General features: G+C 33.9%; 1 protein-coding gene across 1 annotated transcript; it reads right to left on the reverse strand.

Moving 5' to 3' along the window:
• Window positions 1-13,391: 13,391 nt before the first annotated feature.
• On the reverse strand, window positions 13,392-17,389 carry J4E87_008015 (uncharacterized protein; the record flags this gene model as incomplete). Its single annotated transcript, XM_049379608.1, has 5 exons — window positions 13,392-13,404; window positions 13,463-14,204; window positions 14,863-15,029; window positions 15,517-17,323; window positions 17,374-17,389. 5 exons carry the CDS (start codon window positions 17,387-17,389, stop codon window positions 13,392-13,394), a joined length of 2,745 nt encoding a protein of 914 aa, XP_049230495.1.
• Window positions 17,390-18,764: the final 1,375 nt, after the last annotated feature.

The following is an 18,764-nucleotide window of genomic DNA, read 5'->3' on the forward strand; positions in this document are numbered from 1 at the left end:
ATATTTTTAAATAAATATACTAATCTATATACTTATTTTAGTAATAATAATATAATATAAATAGCTAAATACTTTAATAGTAACTTAGATATAATTTCTATAAATATTTATTTTTTATATAGCTACACTAGGTAGAACTATAGTAGTTTTTAGAGTTAATACCTCTATACATAGTATCTTCTAGTAAATACGTAGAAATACTTCTAACGTAAGATTTACTATATATAAACTAGCTCTACTACCTACGTTATAAAGAAACTTACTATATACTTAATTAATAAAGATAATATAAATCTTATTATAATCTATAACCTAGAGTATAAAAGCTTCTATCTATTTAGAAAAACTTAATTATAGATCTCTAATAAGTTTAATAAAAGCTTATATAATAAGAATATATATAATCTTAATAGCCTTATAATATCTTTTTTATATCTACTCTAAAACTACTCTAATATCTACATTAAAGAGCGCCTTAATAATAACTATACCTATACTATTTTTTAGTATAAAAACCTACTATTAGATAATAATCTATCTACGCTATATACTTTTATTTCTATATCTATTCTGTAAGAGCTATATTTCTATAAGAAAGCTATAGCTATACTCTAAGTAAAGAATTAGTATAAGGCTACTAATACTAAGCTAGATTCTTTTCTTACTAAGAATATCTATAAAGTTATCTTACTACCTTATAGCACTAACGCTATCTTATCTAAATTTATTTATAAAACTAAACTTACCTCTACTAGTAATATTATAAAGTTTAAGACTTATATAGTTACTTAAAGTTTCTAATAGTAGCTTAGTATTAATTATAATAAGAAGTTCTCTCTAATAGCTAAGTCTATATCTATTTAAATATTACTTACTTTATATACGCTTTTTAAGTAAAAGATATTATAAGTAGATATTTATATAGTATTTCTAAATACTAAGCTTAAAAAGTAAGTATACTATATACTACTTTCTTCTATAGTACTTTCTAAGAGATATACTTAGTTACTAAGAAAGTCTTTATATAAACTTATCTAGTCTCTCTAGATATAGTATTAGATACTTACTAAGAAGCTAATAGATATTAGTTTTTAAACTTTACTCTATAATTCTTATATCTACGTATATATTATAAATATAATTATTATTTCTATATATATTAATAATATCTATATCTATACTTTATATAATAATATTATTTATCTATTTAAGGCTTAACTTACTATAGCATTTATTATTACTTCTAAGAATTCTAACGCACTATACTTAGAAATATATATTAAGTATACTTATAGTACTATAATAATTTACTAAGTAAAGTATATCTATTATATACTAGATTAGTATAATCTTAGCAATCTCTCTATTACTAATACTTTTTATAACTATTAGTTAAAGCTTATATATACTTCTAATAGTAATAGAGATATAGCTTTATTATTTAAGAAGCGTTATTTCTAGATATTTAGTTTACTTAACTATATACCTACTATAACTTATATTAACCTTACTTATACTACTTCTCTCTATAGACGTTATAACATAAACTTTTTCTAAAAGTATTTTAATAGTATTACTTATATTTACTTCTACGTTAAGAGAATATAAGATATTAGTATAATATATTCTAGATAAGAACTATGCCTTATTAGATATATAGATATAGACTAAGTAGAATATAAGAACTTATATTACTCTACTACTAGCTATATATTTACGCTAGCTAATAGCTTTATTTTCTAAGCTTTTACTAAATAAAAAGTTATTACGTAATCTACTTATAAAGCTAAATATATTACTTTAGGTAAAGCTATTAAGAAAGCTATTTAGCTTAAAGACTTTATTAATAACTTTAGCCTTAGTATTTACTTTTCTACTATTCTAATCTATATTAATAATTAGTCTATAATTAAGCTTTTTAAGAATTCTAAGTTTTACTACTATAGTAAATATATTAATATACGCTACTATTTTCTCTAAAACTATATCTAGAATAGTACTATATTAATTAAGTAGATTAGTAGTAAGAATAATTCTACTAATATACTTATAAAGCTACTTAATATAATAAAGTTTAAGGCTATTTACTAAACTCTTAGCCTTATTCTATAGTATTCTATCTAGCTTACTCTTAGTATATTTACGTATTTACTATAGGCCTATATATCTAATAAAAGTAAAGATATTACTTTATAGACTATCTTTCTCTAAGACTTCTATAAGAATACTAACTATATAAATACTTTTATTTATATATAACTACCTTTACTCTATATATCTAATATTAATAAGAATATTATATTATAGTGTTACTATTGCAGAACGCACCTCTAGATGCTCCTTAAGAGCATAGCACGTAATTATACTAGTATAGATTAAGATAAGCTCTTAGAAGCTTTACTACTTAAGAGAGCTTTCTAAGTAAGCTTATAATATAATAATTTATCTTCTATTTATTTCTATACTTCTAGACGTAATAGTTATAAGCCTAGCGCTTTAAGAAGATAATATAGTTCTGTATTTATATACTTAAAACGCAAGGCATTTAACAAAGCATAGTAATACTAATTCTATTACTAATCTTTGCGCTTCTATAAAAGCACTACTCTATTACTTATAATAAGCAACTCTATAATAATCTCTATAGAAGCTTTTACACTTACTAACTTAGCGTATTAGCCTAAGTAGTTTACCTAGTTTAAATTCTATGCTCTAAGTAGAGAAATTTAGACTAACGTTAACTCTAACGCTAAAATAGCTACTTCTATCTAGATAAGCGTTCTAACTACTCTAGAGCTAGCAGTAATTATATAGAACGCTTTAGTTAATAAGCTCTACGCTAATAAGTATAACTTATCTATTATAAAGTACAAAGTATAAGTAATAGAATAGTAGTTAAAGAGCACTTATATTAAGTATCTTTAGAACTAGATTAATTAGACTATTAGCCTAAAGCTTCTAGCTCTTACTATACTCTCTATCTCTATAGAGAAAGAGGCTACGTTATAAGTACTTATTAAATATCTTAAGTCTACGCTTTCTCTAAAGAAGAACTATACTAAGAATCTTATACGCTTATAGTATAAAGTATACCTCTAGAAAGCGCAATAAGAACGTATTAACGCTAAGCGCTAGCAACAGAAATACCTCTATATTCTAGCCTAAGCTAAAGCGTATAAACTTACTAAAGTTAACAATACGCTTACTATCTAGAACTATTTAGAAGTAATTAGCGTTAAGCTTACTCTAGAATAGAGGCGCTTTATATAGTAGAACCTTATTAAAGCTTTTACTATTAGTAGAACTTAAGTTACTCTTAAATAAGCGTTAAAGATTTTTACTGCGCTAATCTAAGAGTATACTACTTACTTTACTAGTAAAGATAGTGTGTTTACTATTATAGAAGTACTGTAATAAGCTTCTAATAACAACAACTTATTCTAGAAGTCTAAGAAGAATTACCTATATAGATAGCACTATAAGTAGTCTACTACTATATATAAGCGTTTAGAAACAGCGCTTATAGGCAAACTTCTAAAGCTTTCTAATAAAGCTAAGGCTAAGATTACTACTAAGCTTAGAGACTTAAAGTATAATAGTCTATAAAGAGCTCTTAATAAGAAGAGATAGACTACTCTATAGTAAGTATAAATTAAGAGCCTAAACTCTATCTACCTAGAGTTAATTTAGGTAATACTTATTAACTCTACTCTTATTATAAGTTAGCTAAGTATTAGTAGTGTATACTCTACTATAGATTTTAATATCTACCTACTCTTTATAAGCACTATCTTAGATAATAGAGTAGTAGTACATCTTATTAATAATCTATCTCTACTTAAGCTAAAGACCTTTATAAGAGTATACAAATTCTACACTATAGAAGTAGAAAGCTTCTTCTTCTAGGTACTTAGACATAGTACACAAAAAATTAGAAACGCTTTAACTAGAAAAAGAGGACTATATACAAAGAACTTTATTCTAATAAGCGTAGCGCTTATAGAGAGTTTCTATATTAATATTATCTTAGAAGCAGCTCTTAATAAAGCTAGACTATAGTACCTAGAGTTAGACTTAACGCTTTATATAGAAACGCTTGCTAATAACTTTATACTAGTAAAGCTTAAAAAAGAGTATAAGCTTACGTTTATTAAATACAATTCTTTAAAGTTTTACCTAACTATAATAAGTGTAACTAATAACTAGCGCTTATAACAATTCTAGAAGAGCTTTTCTTAGTCTAATTTAGAGAAGCTTTAGTACGTAAGAGTAGGCTACCTAGGTCTAAAAGCGCTCTAAGCTCTTATTAAGAATGCGCGTAATATACGTATTAAGAGAATAAGCTAAAGTAAGTGTAAGTATTATGCTATTACTTATATAAGGTAGTACATCTCTAGGTAACTACGTAAGAAAGCTCTAAAACCTTATTAGAGGATCTTATAGAATCTTTTTAACTTTTCTACTAGTTATAATAAAGAGCTCTAGATTATAGTACTTAAAGATAATTATAGTAGTAAGATCTATTAATATACTCTCTAAGCTAAAATACTTATAAAGATTATAAGAGTCTTTTATAACTTTATAAGCTTTCTTATAGCTTAGTATAAGCTTAATATCTACGTTATTATCTAAGATAATAATATTATAACGCTGCCTTAAAAAGGTAAGTTACGCTTTAAGATATAGGCTAAAAAGCAAGGTATTATTATAGAACGCACCTCTATCTATACCTATAAACTAAATAGAGAAGTAGAGAGAGTAGGTTAGAAGATAATTACTAAGTCTATTAAGATAAGAGTTAGTGTAAATCTCTCTAAAAAGCTCTAGCTAGATATTATAGAAGCAGTAACCTAGCTATATAATATAAGCCTATTATATACTTATAATCTCTTAGCACCTAACACTATACTTAACGCATAGTATATAGAGCATAGTAAGAAGATCTATACTATTATAGTAGACTTTTACCTAGATTAGAGCACTATCTACGCCTATAAATGCAGAGCTTACCTACTTAATAGAGAGTAAGTAGCTAGATAAGATAAGCGTAACTTTAAAGTTGTACTAAGAGACTATATTAGATACCTAGTAGAATATAAAGCGTTTAATATTTATAAGATATAGGTTCTAAAGCTTAATTAAATAATTATAATAAGAAACGTAAGCTTTAATAAGAAGCTTTTCTATAAGAGCAGCGCTAAAGGTAGCTAGAAGTACTTAGTAAAAGAGCTTACGTATATTATTAATCTTCTATATAAGAATAAGCTATATAACGTAAGAGAAGCGTATAAAGATATCTTTAACTAGCTCTACGCTGTAGTAAGTAAAATACAAGACTAGTATACTTCTAAAAACTCTATCTAGAAGCTAAAAAGTAGTATATTATAGCTTGCTATTAAATAGGCTAGCTAGCCTAATTAATAAGTAGCACATAATACATCTTCTATATAGATAGAAAGCTTAGCTAGCTAACTACTAAGAATCTATGCAGACTCTTAAGAGCATACTAGCCTATTTACTCTAGAGTAAACACTAGAGCCTAAAGCGTACTAGACTATAAGAACTAGTTAAGAGTATAATAGTAACGCCTAGAAAGTACACTAAACTAAAGAAGAGCGCCTACTAGTACTAAGTAATAAATAGCTTTCTAATATAAAGAGCTTTTATTAGAATAAAGCATATAGTACTTATTAGAATAGAGTACCTCTAAGTATACTATATTTCTACGTACGCTCTACGTTTAAAACTTCTCTAGAATAAGGTAAAATAGAACTACTATCTACTTCTAGACTAACACGCTAGAGGCGTAATTATAGAAAACTAATATAATTAAGCTCTAGAATTAAAGAGTAACGTAAAGGCCTAGAAGTAGAAGAACTAGAAGTTTATGCGCTATATAATCTATAAAATAGTATATAAGATAATAATCTTCTAAATAGTCTTCTCTAATACTTATATAGAGTAGAAGAAAACTAGAAAGAGCTTATAACTATTTACTTAATTATAGTAGCTATAATCTTAAGTAATATACTTCTATAGAAGTATAAGCTATCTAAATGTATATACTATAATTAACTACTACTACTTCTAAAGAAGTATAAAGATCTTAGTAACTATCTATATAGAAAGCTCTTCTACAAAGCTTATAATAAGAAGATTAATACACTCTATTAAGTAGGTACCTAAAAGAAGATTAAGCGCTTCTTAGTAAAAGAGCGCCTACTTCTACTAAAGTAGGTATTTATATATAAGATTAATTAGAATAGCTACTTTATTAAGTATAAAGCTTATATAGTAGTAAGAGAAGATTTATAAGTAATTAATTCTATATACTCTATGTATGTAGTAACACTTACCTTACGCTCTTTTAGAATAGTAATATTAATAGTAGCTAAGTTTAACCTAAAGATTCTCTAATTTAACATTATAAAAGCATTTCTTTATACGTACTAAGAGCACTAGCTAGTTATAGTATATAACATGCTAGATAGCTTTAAGAAGCCTAGTAAGTATATAAAGCTTAAGCGTGCTCTCTATAGACTAAAGAACTCTCTACTACTCTAGTATAAAGAGCTCTTACGCATAGTAAAGAAAGTAGGTTTTATTACTTCTAAAGAAGAGCCTTATCTCTTCTTTAATAAATAAAGAAAGATTCTTCTACTCTTCTATATTAATAATATACTACTTATATATTACTGCACTACTTATTAAGAAGCTTTACAAGTTACTAATATAATAAAAGTAGTATACAACCTAAAAGAGAAAGGCCTAGTTAAATAGTTTCTAGAAGTAAGAGTATTGCGTAATTACGCTACTTATACTATAACACTTATATATAATAAGTATTTAGATAAGCTTACTAAGAAGTTTAATTTAGAAAGCACGTCTTTAAGCTCTACTACACTACTTCTAAGCTAAGAGCTTATAAAGTTAATAGGTAAAGTAGATAAGAAGGTAGTTAAAAACTACTAAGAGTGTATTAGATTACTACTCTATATAGCTATTATACTATAGTCTAATATAGTATACGCTGCCTTAAAGCTCTTACACTTTCTTATAAATCTAAGCAAAGAGTATATAGAAGTAGTTAACTAAGTAATTATATACTTATATAAGACTTACTATTAGGCTATCTACTATAGAGTGTACTCTAGAGTAGAGCTTATAATTTGTAGTAACGCTTCTTTTATAGATAACCTAGAGACTAGACGCTCTTTATAAGGCTACCTTATTATACTTTTTAGAAGTACTATTATTTAGAAAGTAGTATAATAAGTAACTATAATAACTTTAACTATAAAAGTAGAGCTTCTTACTCTTAAGTATATTAGTAAAGAAGTAATAGCTCTTAAGAGGCTATTTTAGAAGCTTACGCTTACCTTAGAAGTAGCGTAGATAATTTTCTATAATAACTAGTAGACTATACACTTAGTAGTTAGCGCTAATAAGTATATAATAATACGCCTTAGACATATTAATATCTAAAATATATAGCTAAGGTAAGAGTATACTAAAGAGTCTTTTAGAGTTAAGTACCTAGAGACTAAAAGTATACTAGCTAATAGGCTTACTAAAAATCTATTAGTTTAGCAATTTGCCTACTTTAAGAAGTAGTTAAATATAAAGAATATTAAATTATTAGTAGTATTATAAAGCTTATAAGGTATAAAAGAGTTTTTAGCTACTCTTCTTAGAGAGTAATAGAAAGTGTATTTTAAGTGTAGCCTCTCTTATAGGCCTGTAGAAAACTACTTATTAAAAAAGGCTTTTATTAAAGTATACGCTCTAAAGAGCGTAGTAAGATAAGAAAGCGTATACCTAGAACTATAATTAGAGTAACACTTCTTTAGTTATCTAAGTATAAAGTTAAGAAAGTACTACTAGTTATTAGTAGTATTCTTGCAAGCTTAGAGATACTTAAACTCTAAAGTAAAGAACTAAAAGAGTATAACTTTTTCTGTAGACGTAAATACGTAACTAAGCTTAGTAGTAATACTCTTATAGATAACTATAATAGTATTATTAGTAATAGTCTTAGAAGACGCTCTTCTATTATTATTATTAGAGAGCGCTGCACTATTATTTGTAGTCTTATTATAGTTAACCTACTTAACTACTAAACAAAGTTCTATAAAGCTTGTTAGCACTAAGAAGTTAGAGTACTAGAATAAAACTTACTAGAAGAGCGCTACTTAGAAGTAGAAGTGTTATTAGTCTTATTATTAAGGTTAGATTAAAACTACTTAATACTAGAAGTATTCTTAGACTTATTAGTATTACGCTCTACTTTTAAGGTATTAAAGCTCTACTTCTTGCTACGCCTTTAGATTATATAGCTATACTTAAGGTACTACTTAAAAGTAGCGTTATAGTTATAGATAAGCTTACAAAAGTAAGAGTTCTTAATATTAAGTAGATAACTAGTCTTTAGGTTCTACTCTATAGTGCAAAACTAATTAACTATACGCTTAGTAACCTTCTCTATACACTTAGGTCTAAAAAAGAGTTAGTAAAGCTTCTTAAGCTTAAAAAAAAGTATATATATACATTATTATATCTATAATTACTAATAGCACTAGTAAGGCAGCGCTTAGACTTCTTACTCTTATTAATACTTACGTAGTTTTTGTAGAAAAAGTTAGTAGCCTTTTTAGTGCTTATAGACTAGAAGTATTAGAGGTACACTATCTTATAGAGCTTACTAGTAGTAATAAAAATAGGCTTCTTAGAGCTGCGCTTACGTATAGACTTAGTTACTAAAGCTCTATTATTCTTGTTGTTAGAATCTTTATTAAGCGTATACTTCTTGCTATTATACTTCTTATTATTATACTTATTAGAAGAATTAGTAATGTCTAAACTATTAAACTAGACAGAGAGCTCTAGATTAAAAAGAGAGCTCTCTGTACTACTTATAATAATAAAAGAATACTTCTTCTTAGAAGTAGAGCTAGAGAAAAGTAAAGTATTATAAATAGTACTACTTTCTTAAGAAATAAGAAGCTTATCTAAAGCTTTAGTAGAAAGCTTAGAAGCGTTAGAAGAGATAGTAGAAGAGTTCTTAGAAGTAGAGCTCTTAGAACTAAAAGAACCTAGAAATAGAATATTAGAATAAGCATTGCTAGTAGCTAAAGAACTAGAAACTATAATAGTAACTTTAGTAGAATACTTACAAAAATTACTAGAAAGCTTCTAAGAGAGCGCAGTAACGTTAGAATTATAGTTAGTATACTCTTTCTAGACAGCCTTACTAGTCTACTTATTATAGTACTTTTCTATTGCGCTAATAGAATTAGTAGACTACTACGCTTTATAGATTACTTTTTCTAGAACTATCTCTTAATAGAGCTTAATAGCCTTTAGAAGTAGAATTTTAAAGCGTTCTTACTTAGTACGCTACTTATTAACAAAGCGCTTATTCTTAGACTTAATATACTTAGTTTTAGCGTTAGTCTTAGCTTTAGAATTCTTATTACTACGCTCTAAGTTGCGCTTAACCTACTTGTTACACTTACAACGTAGACGCTACTTATTTTCTATAGCTTAACTAGTAATATAATACTTATAAGTAATCTAGTTATAATACTCTTACTCTACTTTATTCTTAGCTTTAAGGTTATAAGTGTACTACTTATTAGCGTACTTCTAGGCAGCGCGCTTATTATAATATAAAATATTATTAGCCTACTCTTAAGTAACTATATTACTATACTTAGTAAATAGATTAGACTTCTTAGAAGTGTAAGTTAGAGTAGTAAATAGGTTATAGGTAGAAGTAGAAGTACTTATAGAACTAAAGCTCTACTTCTTACTAGAAGAACTACGCTTAGAAGAGCCTCTAGAAATACTATAGAGCTTGTTTAAGCGCTTATAATTATCTACTTTAAAGAGAGTAGCTAAGTACTTAGAGAAGTTAGAGGTATTAGAGCTTAATAGCTTAGCCTTTAACGCGCTTACGTAACTAAAACTTAAAGAAGTTACCTTAAAAGCGCTTATAAAGCTAGAACTAGACTACTTATTCTTAGAAGAGTAGCTATTCTTATACTTATACTTGTTCTTATTTAATATAATACTATAAAGCTTAGAGATAGATATAGAGAGGTATACTTAGTTTAATTAGTATAATAAGGTATGCTACTAGAGTTAGTAAGCGTACTAATAAAAATTAGAGATACTTACTCTTGTTTTAGGTAAGAGGTAGAGAGCGTTTAGCTAATTAAATAATTTTTAGTAATATTATAATTAGCGCGCGTGCGCTAAGCAAGCTCTTAGTGCTACGCACGCTCTAATAAGTACGTAATTAGTGTTCTTAGCTATAATAAAAGAGCTTATTATAACTACGTAGCCTACTCTTATAGAATACTTAAGAGGTATATTATAGAACGCACCTCTAGATACTTCTTAAAAGCATAGTATATAATTATACTAGTATAGATTAAGATAAGCTCTTAAGAGCTTTACTACTTAAGAGAGCTTTCTAAGTAAGCTTATAATATAATAATTTATCTTCTATTTATTTCTATGCTTCTAGACGTAATAGTTACTTTCTCTAGAACTTATATAAAGACGCTAACTATATAAAAGCTCTTACCTCTAAGTAGCTTACTATTAACTCTAGTATAACTCTAGAGTATAAGAAGATATAGAATAAATATATAAACTTCTATTTATACTAGATATACTAGAAGAAGCTTAAGAATTATAAGAAAAAGAAGCTTATTACTTTATTTAGTAGTATCTAGACTAATTTATATTTTAAGTATACTATATTATATAAAGATAAAGATAGCTATATATAGTAGCTCTACTATAGTAAGTAGCTAGGTAATACCTATAACTTTAATATAAACTACTCTTACTATAGTATAATACTTTAAGGTAGTTCTATTCTTAGTAACTAGTTCTTTCTTTTTCTTTTCTTTTTTATTTTTTTTTTTTTTATTTTTTATATATTTACTTTATAATAAATTCTAGAGAGGCTATTAGTTAGAATTTTATTACGTAATTTACTTACGCTAGTACTAGCGTCGCTCTAGTATTATTTATATAAGGCTTTCTCTCTCTTCTATAGAATAATTATATCTCTTCTTATTCTATACTCTAGGTTAACTATAAAAGCTAGAAGTAAGATTTAGAATAATACAACCTTATCTTCTTTCTCTATATAATTTATTAGTAAACTAATAATTCTATAGTAGAAGCTAGTCTAAAAAGAGTAAAGTCTATTACTAGTACATAAAAAGACGTATTTCTAAAAAGATTAAAATTTTATGTTTAGAGGTGCAGGCGTTAGATAAGCTAAGGCTTAGATTCTTAGCGCTACTACCTCTAGCGTAGTAGTTAAAGCTTTTAAAATTTAGAGTAGTAAGGTAACTATTCTATAAATACTAACGTCTACTTATAGTAGAGAGAATTATAATATAATTATATATTCTTAATAGCTTATAACTAATAGAGCTATAGATTACAAAGTAATAAAATGCTAAAATATTTAGTAAGCAAAATTATGCTTTTGCACCTATACTCTCTATTCTCTATCTCTATCTCTATTCTTATTTTTATTCTTATTCTATAGCTTATAGTAAATTAGAGATCTAAAGACTTATTAAAGTAAATAGCAGCTTAAATCTAATACTAAAGCTATACTAACTAAATAAGCTCTTAACTACGTTGCTGCTCTTTTATAAGTCTTTCTAGCGTTAGTAAGTCTACCTAAAGCTAATCTTATTACTAGTTATATTACTTTTATTAATTGCATTTTTATACTACGTTGCGTTGCTTATTAAAGCTTCTATAGACTACTCTAAGACTACTACTAAAAAGAAAGCTCTTAGCTAGGCTATTCTAAAGATTATTATATAGACTATTATTAAGGCTATTATAAACGCTATTATTAGAGCTCTTAAGGCCTATCTAACCTATTTTATATTATGTTCTAAGACTACTAACACTATTAATACTATTAATACTATTAAAATTATTATACTACTACTATAAAGGCTTCTAATAAGTAGACTAAGACCTTCTATAGTTCTCTATTATAGCTAAGCCTTTAAGTAACTTACTAATAATATATAAGAGTTCTTTTATAGGCTGTACCTACTCTAAAAAGAGTAATAGAATAGTTATTATATTACTAGCGTTACTCTTTTTACCTAGAGTAATCTATTAATTATCTACGCTATCTATACCTATAACTTTATATATAAGATTAGGCTATAAATAGCTCTACCTATAGAGATAAAAGTAGCTATTATATGCTAGCGTAAGGCGTTTATTAGAATTCTTAGCTAGAGTAATAATAAATAAACTAAAGAAGACAAAGCGTTTAAAGCCTATCTCTAGTATAATAATGCTATTAAATAGATAGTAGCTATGTTAGTGTTCTACTATTATAGTTACTCTTAAGAACTAAGAGAGTAGTTATCTTTATTAGCTACTTAGCGTCTTAAGTTATATTATATTAATAGCTAACTATTACTAGTTAGTTTTACTCTATATATTAGAGCTAATATAGGCGTTGCTTAATATAAAGTTTACTTTTTTAGTAAGGCCTTAAAAGTAATATATTATTAGTTAAAAGCCTTAGTGCTAATAGTAATATATACTAAATATATTAAAATCTTAAAATCTTCTAGTAGTTCTAGAATAACTTTAAAAGCTAGGCGTCTTTTAACGTCTTTTTACTAAACAGAGTCTGCAAAATTAGGCACAAGGCACTGTTCTCTACACAATAACGCGACACACAAAAAATTTAAAAAAATTTTAATATATAGAGTAAGCTACTGCGAATAATTCTATCTTTTTAGAATTCTCTTAAAAGATGTTGTTGTAGAGTTATTAGGGTTGCCTACCTTCTCGCTATTTCCGGCTTTCACGGTTGACGTAGAGACGGCATCTCGGCAGATACATACCTCTCGACTATCTAGCGCTACCTTCCCTAGGGCTCGGTGTCCACGTTTGTTGCCTCTACCATAGCTTAGTTGTAAAAAAAAAAACGATTCCTCTCTAATACTACGATTGCGCTTTTCTCCATGGAATCCAACCCCGCCTCGAACCATCCTGCGCATGCCAACCGGTCTTTGGGGCGTCTACCCACTCTGCTGCATCTCTGCCCCCAACAACCTCAATACCCCAACGCACCTCTCCGTTTCTGTCTTTGAACCACCCTAGCATGGTTTTGACGTCATTCGCGTTCTTTAGTGCTACACCTCGTTCTTCTACCAATCGCGAAAGATGATCGCTCCCTGCGACAAGTACAAGTACGTCGGCGATGAGTTGCACGTCTCGAAGCAAGGGACTCGTGCATCTTCTCTGTAGAGAACTGACTACGGCTGTAGTGCCTATGAGCCAGATGATTATTGCCACCGACAGATACGTAGCGATTGCATTCATATGAAGAACCTGGGTTCGGTGGGATACCAGTGCCTCAACTGTTCGATTGGTGTGGAGACTTGCGTACTTGCGTCGCGGAAGAACCCTGCCATCCAATGTCACTGGCTCTCCTAACGCATGTGTACTGTTGTCGCCGATCTTTTGGTACCCCCAACCGCCTTGCTCTAGAGATAGACCATTGCTGATGAAGTGCTGGAAGAAAGTTTGGAAGGTATGGTTTGCGTGTGTGACAAGTGTTGCGTAGTCGAGCAAAGCCTGCGGATCCTTGTTGGCGAGGCTATACATGCTGTATGTCATCAGGTCCATGTTCATGCCGGTTTCAGCGTCGCGCATGATGAAGGCATTGTCGCGAAGAGATTCCATGAATAATGTCCCTTCTGGCCCAAGATTCGGGTCAGCGGCCTTGAACATGGATCCCATGAATAAGACCCCATAACTCGTGGTGACGTTCAACGGTCCTCGGTATTTTTTGTCGTATTGCTGCGTTGCGTTGCCATGGGTCGGCGCGTGTCGGACAAACACTTCGGACCATGCTGATTTTGCAGGGCCGACGGGGCTGATGATCTCATAGGATTGGACCATGCCCGTTTCCACGTCCACGACCACTTTGGCATCTGACGTCTCCACTATCGGCATGCAACGAGCGGCTTGTAAATCGGGTACATCTTTGAAAAGCAGCATTGGTCCTTGGTTCTCGTCTCTGCCTGGTACTGTTACAGGCTTACCAACGATCCATTTCGTAACAAATGGAACCGGCCACTGACTGTCTGCGTTTGGAAACTCTTCGACATTTACTGGGGACCAGTATCCTATCACTGCTGAGTCCGGATCGTCTTTGGTTCCGTTTGAGCAACACGACAGCATAGCGCTGGTGCCAAATGCTGAAGTGTTTGACGGGCTGCCGCCAAACATCGTATGATTGAAGGAATAGTAATTTTCCAGGCCCTCCAGATCCGTCGGTGTGACCTGGGAATCAATTTCATCGGGATGAATGAGCCATGTCGATGTGTTCGCTACTTCGGGTACTTGCTCGCATTCTAGCCGAGCTCGTAGAGCAGATGTTGTGATTGTTACGTTATTCGGAAACGTTATCGTTTCTTTGGCATCCACTTGGGAAATACTGGTAAGATTGAAGGGTATGAAACTCCAACCATCTTGAGTCCAAGAAGGCTTAGTGCCATTGAGTGATAGCTGAATGGCAGCGCCGGGAAGCCAATTTTTAGGCGGATTCAGCAGAAGATCGTTGAGTACTTCAAATGGAGGCAGACCCGGAATAGCTGCACCCATTCGTTGTTCGTAGGTCTTCACCGTAGTTATAATGGGTATCTCTCGAGGTTCCAGCGTCCTCTCGATAATCGCTCGATGAGATACGTTCACAGCTTGTCGTTCGAAGAGCGCTGACATCGAAACGGTGACTGGCAAATTGAAGTCAGCAAGCTAGAAGACCATCGATCATGAAATTCTTACGAATTTGGCAGAGAACGCTTCCAGTAGCGACTAGGAACAGCATCCAATGCTTGTTGCGGGCGGCTTTGATAGCCGCACCAGCCCAGGTTTTGGAACGGTACGTAAGACCCGCTCCATTGGTGATGGGTGTTGGCCGTTGCGACATCGCAAAATAGGGTTGGAGGATTCTGAATGTCGAATCCAATTGATCCCACCACAAGCCGATCACAATACTGACAACTGTGGGTGCGATAGATATAGGAGCAAAAGTGGAGAAGCTCAAGCCCAACTTAGAAACATCGGCTTCGTAAACGAATGCAAGCTGAGAAAGTCGAGATCTCGCAGAGAAAGCGTTCAGTACTAACACCGCAACCAGGATCAGGATAAGAAAGCTTGAAAGAGCAAACAGCATACGAAGTCGGATGACCAACGGCTGCCAAAAGCTTGAAGACTTAGTGGTTGTGGGAGCTATTGAAGACATTTATCAGCTCACGGCTTCGATTACATGGCATTGCTGACTTACATGTGCTTGCGAGGCAATCACTGCTTGCAGTATGTATAGCACCATCCCGCATGTAAAATGTGTCGTTCCTTATTCTTTGGCGGAAATCGTGATGCGCTATACGATGACCTTCTCGAAATGTTGATGATTGTGTCGGATGCGATTGAACTAACATAGCATGTCCAAGGGTACTGCCGGGGTCCATGCTGAGGTCGAGCGGCCGAAATGATAGTCGTGAGACCCAAAATACCATGATGAGTAGCAAGAAGGAGACCAAGAAGAGGGTAGCCAAAGCGATTCCGATCTCTTGGAGTACCATGATTCTATTTTCGACCACTGTTGCCTTCCCTTTTGTAACTTCGACGCGTGTTACGTCGGGGTCGTTCAAGGCCTCGCGAAGACACTCCGTGAAGAATCTTCCTTTGACTCTTTCTGCGCGGGAAACAAACTCCCTGTCGTTCAACATTTCGGTAACGTTGAATGAATAGAGAGCGCCAAGCAGCGGACCAAGCCCAAAGAACTCTGGAGCGTTGGTCGTCATGTTCGGATCGGAGTAAGGGCCAAGCTGGCCGCCCAGAGCACGGTCCGCATCAGTCGCTATGCTTTCGGCGTTAAAATAGTATTTCCAAGTGTCTTGTAGTGCCATCTCTTCAAATTTAGGGATGTCTATCATATCTTTCGTGATTGACACGGGCTGAATATGGTCCGACTCCATGGACGTAATGTTCGGCTCTTTGCCTTGGCCTATTGAAGTAGAAGTGTTGTGTGTTTCCATAGAATACTGAGATTTGCAAAGCAATGCCTTCATGCGAAAGTCAGGCGAGCGTTCATAGGTCCTGTTGAGCTCAAGTCCTGTCCCTGCCGCTTCACTCAGCTCCAACCTGACGGGCTTGGTCCACGGGGTGTTGAGAATGATGATATCCCGGTCTGCACATTCTGGAGAGGCATAGTGGCGCGCATACGGACTGGTCGAGGAGACGTTACTGGGAAACGGCATTCTACCGAGGGGCAGCAGCTCATCCTCAATGTAGAAAGTAGAAGTGTTTGACCATGTCAAGCCTCCACGCATTGCCAGATTAACCGCAGGGTGAACGGTTATTTCGTGTCTGCAACCGTCGTCCGATGCTAAAGCAAAGACTACCATGGGTTCTACGCCCTTGTATGGCCCGTGTCCCATGATATCGTACTCTTTGTATTCCATCGGCACAAGATCAGCGCTTTCTAGCGTCATGTCCCGACAACCTAGGTTCGCATGTATTGTCGTTGTCTCTGCCGTCCAGGAGTTGAAGCTTGATACCAGATCGGGGCCGAGTTGTGCTGTATCTGTAGACGGCCAATTCGGAAAGGTGATAGAAGTATCTTTTATCCATGCTGAAGTAGAGAGATTCCTCATCAGCGCAGACGTAGTTCTGAAATAGGTTTCTCTACTGGCGACAATGGGCAGTTGGAGACCAATCCTAGGAACGCTTCTGCTGATGTCAAGCGCTTTGGTGATTACAATCTCTTCGGATGTAAGAAGGGCGGATGACAAAGGAGATATAGCGAGAAGGGCCACCACATTGATTACAGCCGTGCAGATGAGACACCAACTGGTTTTACCGACCGACTTGCGCTTGAGGACGATATCCAGTAAGATAGCCCACCAGGCCCTGGGCGTTTGGAGTAATGTACCGTAGGCACTGGCGCCTTCTGAAGGTGCTCGAGCTAATCGAGCGAACGGCTCCGTTCTCTTGGCATCTTCAAATAGGATAACCGTGGATTGTGTGTACAGCACTGCTAGCAGAGTTGGTGTGAAGCGCCATCCAAACAGTACTGCAGAAGATCCGTCATCGGCACCGAGTCCGTAGTGGTGTTGCGAGTACCAAATAAGTAGCGATATTGTTATGCCCAGGATGGCGGTGGCACTTATCGGGATCAATAGAGAATACCATCTAAAGGTAAATGGCAGCCAGCTCCCTTTCCGATCCGTTGGAGCTTGTGCTGGCAAGTTTGTTAGCCGCCTAGATCTTCAGAGGTAATTGATTACTAACCTGTGCCCAAAGTCATGGTATCTGTCGTAGACTGAGCAGACGAGTCCGCTTGGACTGAAGGCACATGACCTCCTAATGTTCGATCCATAACGACAGATGCTCCAAGTGCGCTCAAGCGGGGTTGGCCCAAAAGAAAACTCACAGCGACTTGGTGGCTGTATCCAAGGTTATCGCACAGAGAAGCGCATACATAGAGGCTACTTAAGCCATCTTCGTCTGCTGTTCAAGCTGTACCTGCATCGATCGTCCGCACAGATAGATTGCGGCACAGCACTGCTGATGCCACTTTCATACTTGATCCGGTACCGACATAGCGGATGCACGGAGTTCTTGAGGCTATCGTGCAATAACATAGTTGGCTAAGCGCCCGGGTGGACATTGGGATTGTTGCAGCGGTTCGCGCCAACACTTCAGCGTTAAGCACGCGCCGCGATGGAGGGATCTTCCGTAAAACCTTCGAATGGGCGGCAGGATCTGGGATCCCCGTTGCGCATGACAGAGAACCAGTCGAAACGCCAGGTAAAAGAATGCAGGTAGACGCGCGATTGTCATATGAAGTGAAAGCCTGCCCCGAACCTTCCGTCGCGTCTTCCGTTCCCCTCACGGGTGGGAGCTCCCGTTCTTCACGTGGGGGCTAACTAACTGTATCGGGAGTAGCGTCGCGATTGTGATAGGGATAAAATCGATCCAATCATACGTGATTAATCTGAAGGCGCTGTAGCATGAAACAATTACCCCGTTTATCTTGTCTACATGTGCGAAAAAAAATTAAGTTCTGGTGTTGAAGCCAGACACATTGTAGCTGGAGGTTTGGCCACCTGGACAAGATCCAATGCCTACTACCTAGGTAAGCTAGACTTTCGCTAAAGCCGAGAGGGAGAAGGACGCGATGTAGACAAGCGTGTTGTATATCTGATATAATGAAGTCTCAATAGATGGGATGAGCAGTGTCTGTTTAGGCAGGCATGCCTAAGTACCTTCCAAAGTTCTCTCTTCCAGGGATGTGAGCAAGAGTTATAGTCCAAGAACATTCGTAGAGGCGCATCTTCAAGATGGAAAAGACCGATGTCGTTTCATTCAGTCCAATTTCTAGCCGGCTGTCGAAGGTGTTTTTATATCTCAAGAGTTACTGTTCAAGGTGCACCGCGTGCGACTACCTGTCGACACAAATACCTCGGTACCCCTGCCTTGCCTACAGCCTTTCCCCTACCCCGTTGTCTACGCCAGGCCGCTGCCGCCCGTCACTTACATGCGTAGCGAGATTCTAGCAACTTACGACTCCGAAGAACATCGGTCCGCAACGCGTCGTCTATCTTCGCCTACCCCTCTTATACGCTACTCCCAATGCAGCGCCATCAAGCGAGTCTGCACGCGAGTGATTGGTGGGTGCC

The sequence above is a fragment of the Alternaria ethzedia genome, assembly GCF_023757985.1.
Source record: "Alternaria ethzedia strain BMP 0044 chromosome Unknown scaffold_24, whole genome shotgun sequence".
Classification (NCBI taxonomy): domain Eukaryota; kingdom Fungi; phylum Ascomycota; class Dothideomycetes; order Pleosporales; family Pleosporaceae; genus Alternaria; species Alternaria ethzedia.